General features: G+C 37.6%; 1 protein-coding gene across 1 annotated transcript in view; it reads right to left on the bottom strand.

Moving 5' to 3' along the window:
- Positions 1-7,401, bottom strand: part of RAP2A (RAP2A, member of RAS oncogene family) — a 438,027-nt gene extending 430,626 nt beyond the window's left edge. The window contains exon 1 of the mRNA XM_044072963.1: positions 6,485-7,401. Within this exon, the coding sequence (XP_043928898.1) occupies positions 6,485-6,798 (314 nt within the window). The 5' untranslated portion in view covers positions 6,799-7,401. The remainder of the gene's footprint in view (positions 1-6,484) is intronic.
- Between the last annotated feature and the right edge of the window lie 209 nt (positions 7,402-7,610).

The raw sequence follows: 7,610 nt of genomic DNA on the forward strand, positions 1-7,610 counted from the left end.
GTCATCCTCTGTAAGGAACTGGGGACAATGCCAAGAGTCAGGAAAGAATGCAGCTGCAAAATATCAAAGGCTGTGAACCTACCATGCACACAATTTATACATTAAAAACCACTGGTGCAACTATTTTACTACCTTACTAACTAGAAGAATGGATTTTATGTGCTAGTTTTCCGAGGCAGCCTAAGGAGGCTACCTCCTACAGGTCAGGTTCAACAGAATTATAGAGTCAATGAAATTTATTCACAGAACAACAGTACAAAACTACATTATCTTACATTAATACAGAGTTTAAAAGAAGAATTAATATACATTCAGTCATTTTTCTTATACTCAGTTTATTATATTCAGGTGACAGGGAAGCTGGAGTATATCAAAGCAAGCAACAAACATAAGACAAAAGATGAGATCTGGAAAAGATGTCAGTCCATCATAGCGTGAACAAAAATACACAAAAACACATAGCTACAGATAATTTAGATGACCCACCTGCTTTTAGGATGTGGGAGAAAAATCAGAATCTGGGGGAACATTCTGAAGCACAGAACACTGAAGGTTAGCAAGCAGACATTATGTCATGAAAATCGCTCAGTGATTCTTCATTGAAACACACAACTTAATAATAAAGTCAGCAAGTGAGTAAATACTATATTTTCAGAGTTAGAAGAGCTAAGCAGTGCTGGCCTGAGATAATCCTAGTAAAGCAGTGATGTTATAGAGCATGTCTAAGTAAGACATTTTGCAAGACTGTAATCAGTAGAATACTGATACATTAAAAGAAAAGCTCAGGCCACGCTCAGGTCACACTATTGCTTAAGTTTTAAAGTGATAAATGTTCTTCAGTATAGACAGGAGACCCAGCCTTTTGACAATCTACTGTATGCTATGAGTTGCTACTGTATCACTCTCTCCATGCCTACAAAGTTTTCTGCAAGCCTTTTAGAAAGGTATTTCAAACCATCACTCACTAAAATTGCCTGCCTTAAAGAAACCCAAGTCAATTAGCATCTGTTGTGAGAATACAAGAAAATGGATGCAGTGCGCTCAGTTCTGAGCAAAAGGTAATTTCTTCTAAAAATCTTAATAAACAGTGGAAGCACAAAAGGGAGGCAACTCCTCTAAAACTTTCCATCTACGGCCTCCAAAGGAATAAGTGGTTAGCACCAAGTGTCTAGATTTACCTTAATTTATTAAAATAAATGAATAAAAAGGGGGAACACATAACTGCAAAAGTATGGTATGGCACTTCACTTTGCTAAAGGACAGTAGTGTGCAGCCCATTTACTTTTTGCTGTTTCAATCATATGCAGTAGTAAGCACAGGACAAAAAATAAAGTACTATGTCAGGCAGAAAATGTAGCGAAAATGTGGACAAGCATACACCTTACATGTTACATAGTACATTAGTAATTTTTGTCAGTACAGCTTCAGGCTCAGAAAAAATGGTGAAAAAATACAATCTTGGAGATGTCACCCACTTGTTAGTGACATATGCCTTTCACAAACACATCCACTTTTCAGATCACAATTTTGATATAAATTACAGTAGTTTCATCCATTCTAGAGAAGTCCAGGACATCAACTAGACAGAAAAGTGGAGTTTGAGCAATCACAGGTAACAAAGACAATGACTTAAAAAAAAAAAAAAGAGGCTAGTATTGGCAACTATACAGCCATCGATTATTTTACCCATGGTAACTAAATGGCTGTCAATACACAACAGTTATTAAAATGTATCGACAGTCTTTACAGTGTAAGGTCCAGTACTTGTTTAAATTTAAAATTAATACAGATACTTTCTGGTCTTTAATTTCTCTGAAATCAAGGTAAGACAGTTTCCTGCTATCTACAAAATCCATTTAACAAACAAGAAATATCAGAAAAATTAAAAGTTAGTATATGACCATTGTAATATACCCATGACATATTCAAAACAGAGTAACTGGTTTATTAAATAGTAAAATTCTATTGCTAACAGCAATATCAGAAAAAATGTAACATACTGTGAAAAATTTACTTCACATTACCTTGGAAAAGTTTTCATTCAAATAACAGTACAGCAAGAAAGCATTACACAGCAAATTCATGGCTTTTACATGAGCTCAAAGAATGAGAGAAAGGCACCATTTAGTAATCCCAGTAATTAATAACTGCCCCACAAATCTTCAAATACTACCAAATGAAGCTAAAAAGGGATTGTCTTTTCTTTCCCTACAATTCATCAAGTGGTAAAAACTGTAGTTAAAGAAAACCCATGGCTGTTTAATGACTTTTGCAAATATGAACCCTAACCATTGTTAGACAGCACTAAATTATTTCTAACAAATGTCCTAGAACACCAAGTACTAGGAAATCACTCTACAAACCCTTACAAACTTAGCCAAAAACATTTAAAAGTTTGCTCCAGCCTCAAGAGGACAAAACAAGATAAACCAAATTAATTTAAAGTTGCCCATCCAATTATCTAGGTTTATCTTGAAGGTGGCAAGAGTGCTCTTCTGTTTGCCATATAATTGAAGCAAGTTCCAGAGGTAAGGGATATGTTGGGAAAGGAATACACCACCCCAGTACGTCTTGTTTATCTGTTGATTAAGATGCAGCTCCTTTTACTGGGTATTTGAGGTAAATTCTGTGAAAGAGTAGGAGATTAAGTGGGTTAAATCTTTTATGGCTCAAAAAGCTTGATAAAGACCTCCATGTAATAATCTATAAATAAAGACTGTGTAGAGAAAGAAGACTGCCAGTATGCCCTGATTAAAAAGATGTGTGGCCTCAAAAACTGTAGTTATTATGAATCTCTGAAGTCTCCTAAGCTGAGCAATACGTTCAGACAAATATATGCCAATGGGTGCATTTTACTCAACAATGGGTATTATACAACATGAGTAAAGGGAAATTAAGACTTCTTTGGATCTGGAGAAGAAGCTTTTGATATTATGAGCTAGGCACAAAGCTTTCCAGACTACTTTGGAGGTAATGATGGTCAATGATAAAGAGTTAACAGGAGAGTCTAGATCTCTTTCAACAGCATCTGATTGGAGGGTATGCCACCTATATAATGAACTATGCAACATGTTTTCACACATAATTTGAGGCCATTTTCCATGCACCAATTGTTAAGTGATCTAACCCATACTGAAGCAATTGTGAGTCAGTGAAAATGTGGTGTCTGTGGCTACAATATCAAGTAAGTCAGTCTATAAATCTTGAAAAAAAAACACTCACCACACAAAATGTTAAGTATAACTCAATAAAGCATCAATAGAACAACAGTGTGGTAACAGCACTTTTCTGAGAAATGTAATGAATGTACCTAGCACTGTCTTTGTTTCACATGTAATATATGCCATTACATTACAAATGTGGCACTTCTGCTTAGATAATACCTGCTTTTCATAGTCTGTTAAATTTAGCTACTCTGGTTCAGAGCAGAAAACATGTGTGTTTGCCCTACCAATCAAGACAACAATGGTGAAGCATAGAAGCAAATTTATAAAGCAGAAAAACAACCTGCCCAACTTTGTAACGACAAAAGTATTACCAAATTTGCAATTTTACTTCATTCTAGCATCTTTTAACAACAAAAAAAGATAATGACTACAGAGAGCAATCCATTCACTCATTTCAAAACTCACAGTTCTCTCCCCAATACTTCAAAGTGAAACCATCAGGATGCCAACACACTGTAGCCACAGCATCAAAGCAAACTAAGCTACAACAGTAATGTGCCAGGTTCCACTTTTTTATTACATTAAACTATTTCCACAAAAGTAAAATAACAGTTCGAAGACTGCACAGACATCAGGATTGTACTAACAGAATGACAAAAAATGTAGATGGACTGTAATAAAAAATGTTAAAATTATCTTGCAAAATAATGAACACAAATAACTAAAAATAAAAAACACCAGGCTGTTTTCACCATGTGCAACTACTCCCATTTTTGGCACCAGGCGGTTTTCACCATGTACAACTACTCCTGTTTTTGGCTAAGAAAAGTGTTCTGTTGTTTAGTAATTATTTTTCACTTTGAGCTCTGAGCACCACCAGCTCCACTCATCATCACTTCCACTGGAAGTCTGCTCCAAACATTTTTTTTTTATGAAACAGCCCTTCATACCTTTCCTGAAACCACACTTCCAACTTTACAAAATATTTCTTTGTTCTAGTAAGCATACTTTTTCTCTGGCATATATTGTTCTGTTGGCAATTCTCCAGCCAGTTCAAGTACTCAGCAAGTTCCTACTGGTCTTCTAAGACAGAAGCATGGCACATACTGAAAATCCCAGTGACCTGTGTCCTACGTTCATTCTTACAGTCAGGCCTTTCTTTTCATTTAATGGAGACCATATGATTTGCTCTAATAAGATGGAAAATATAGTAGGTGGGTGAACAGATCAGGATACCTACCATGCAGATGTCACTGTACTGCCAGAAGTTTATCTGCTGTAATGACAGAGACCCAGTAAGCACAGCAGAATGTTGCTTGATTTGAGTCAATGTATACTGGGATGGTACAGAAAAATACTAATTGTGGACAGCTCTGCATAGGCGATGAGGCTTAAAGGTAGAACGAGACAGGTAAGCCACTTCCTTAGTGTATGTTCAGATCATGACACAAGAATTTTAGATGCATACAAGCACACCAGAAGTTTAGCTGCCTTTCTAAGCAAAGCTCAAGAGTGCATAGGATTTCAAGCAACATCATTCATTGTATATTGCCTTACTGCTAATACCTTGAAAAACTGTGATGCGTCTAATGCTGAAGTACTTTAAATGCAGAAAAGAGAATTCATTATTTAAAATATATATATATATATATATATATATATATATATATATATATAATTTGTCCTGCTCCCTGTCAGTCTCCACTTCTGCCCTTTGTTCTCATCAAGCCACTACTCCAAATTAACATTTTTCACAAAAGGAAAAAGGAGTAAGAGAATACCTGCTGTTAGAAAATGCAGTTAAAACTGGCACTCGTTAGAAGTTCTTTTCAGACATAAATAAGAAGTGTAGCAATAAAAAAAAATTGCTCCTCTTCTCAGGTTAATTCAAAAGGAAACAAAAAGTAGCAACATAATCCCTTTACAAAAGCATACTTTCTGACACCCACTCCCCTTCTGAAACATAAAACTTATGTCAAAACCAACCCTTTTGGCTAGTCTGTAGCAAAATGCATATTTGATGGTTGGTATCACTCCCGTCACAGAACCTCTTTAAAAAACAAGTTTCCTTTAAATAACTCCCTTAACATAAATCAACATAAAAGCAACAACTCTTACCACTTCAGTGCAATCCATGATAAAAGTAAATTTCAAGGATACAAACCAGTTCAACTACAAAGTTCTATTAACTATTATGACAGAAAAACAGCTGGACAAATATTCTAATCCATTTTGGGCAAGAAGGTAACCCAGTAAACGGGGGCACATAAAAAGCTAACGCTGATGTATACCTCACTGCAGCCACAAAATGCCCAAACAGAATATCAGTTAAGTTTTACTTGCAGGACAAATGTGCCATACAAACCATTCAGTTTCACGTGTGTGTACATACATACATACATATATACACACAGCACATACATACAATCCATGCATGGATGCCGAATTAGTGCGCATCAGCGGATCCAAATGTCATCAACCTCATTAAATGGAGGTTACTAACGCATTTAGAGGTTAGTTCTAAGTAATAGTTCACTTCTCTCACCCACGATGACAACCGTTAACATGTAAAAAGAGTGCCCGAACTCTATTCATTATAGTTTTACCAAAAGGACAAAATGCACACGCCGCACTTCTGCAGATGCAATCAGCAAAGACAGCAAACTGCCCACAGTCACTGCGCCCAAGCATCGCACTTCAGAAGTGTATAAATTCCATTGCCTAGACTCAGTGTCACTGATGCACTGAGGGCTTAATGCATATGAGCTTTCAGTGTTAATAAAACAATCCAGTTTTCTGACATTAAAAAGGGGGGAAACTTTTGCTTATTAATAAATCAGCACACGCGTTATAATTTTGCATCACTTCAGCGTAATTTCAAAGCGGAAATAAACAGCTTGATAACTTGGCTTCAAGAGGACGCTTGTCAATTAAACACTTAGAATTTTATGGACACCATAATCAGAACGGGAAGACTAAACAAAGCGAATGTGATAAGAATAGCGTACAAGACTTTCCAAATTTATTTTATTGTAGCAACAGCAGTAAAGGAAGCTAATAAACTTGAAGCAATAACCCAAATAATGTTTTAACGGCATATTCACAAACAGCTCTCAAGTGAAATTTTAGTCAATTAGATCGTTTGCTTTACTGATTTACAGTGATACCCGCACAGCTGTCAAGGAAAGGCAACAACGTTTTAAATAACTACTGCTCATGCTGGTATTTTTAAAGACATCAGCCCCCTTATCCCCGTTCAGTTACTGTGTAGACAGTTGCAGTTCCCCTGACAACTACCTGGTTGCAGCCTCACATACCGTTTGACCCTGATGATCTGGTCCCTCATGGGCTTTATGTCCTGGAAGCTCTGCTGGTTGACAAGGCTGTACACCAAGATGAAGCCCTGTCCGTTCTTGATGTACAGGTCCCGCATGGAAGCGAACTGTTCTGTGCCAGCGGTATCCAGGATCTCTAAGACGGAAGGAGAGGAGTCCACTTCGATCTCTTTGCGATAGAAATCCTCGATAGTTGGGTCATACTTTTCAATAAAAGTGCCAGTGACAAACTGCACAGTCAATGCAGACTTGCCCACCCCACCGCTCCCAAGCACCACCACCTTGTATTCGCGCATTGCCGTTTCTGGCTAGCGGAGATCACACGAAACACCAGAAGAAGCGGTTCCAACAGTCCAAACTCAGCACTGCAGACTGTCCATCTACTGATCCAAATCCAAACAGGTATACAAACAGTAAAACTAAGATAAAGGAAATACCGGCACTAATGCACTCCAGTAAACAGTTATGTCTGAACGGCATAGAAGAAAAAGAGGCTGTAAACAGCCTGCAGCTCCTAACAAGTCATTTCGAAAGAAAAAAAATTGAATTTCAGGGAAAATAAAATCAAACTGTGCCTTCCAGGGAGTGTGAAAAAACAGTTACATGCATGATCTTACAACAGTTGGTGAAAATAAAAAAATATATATTTGACAGTGATGCAATTTAACTAAAGAAACTAAAAGGGAAGTAAACTGACATAATCTAAGACGTTCCTTGCCCTGTACTTCCCTTTCATCTTGCTTTCTTTCCATAACAGCCTGTCTCTCACCCTCCCTCACTCAAGCCCTCAATCGCCCCTTTCTCTCTCCTTTTCGCTTGCCGCCGCCATACTCTCGGGTGGAGACCCACCACGACTGAGTGACTGCAAGCCTCCTCACGGCCTCCGTAGAGAGGCGGGATCGATAGGAGTTCCATTTCAATGACATAGAAGCAAACCATTCAAAAACAGTGGAAGAAAAAAATCTGTCTGGTTTCCTAGCAACGTTTAGTCGCATGACTAATCAACTTTTGAGGGGGGCACATTTCCGGTGGAAGTTTTCTCTGCTTTTTTAACTGGACACATCCCAGGTAGAGTGCTAACGTTATTCTGAGCCCAACCAATCAGTAA

This window comes from Protopterus annectens, chromosome 5.part1, assembly GCF_019279795.1.
Source record: "Protopterus annectens isolate FY-2018-M chromosome 5.part1, PAN1.0, whole genome shotgun sequence".
In the NCBI taxonomy this organism is placed as follows: Eukaryota; Metazoa; Chordata; order Ceratodontiformes; family Protopteridae; genus Protopterus; species Protopterus annectens.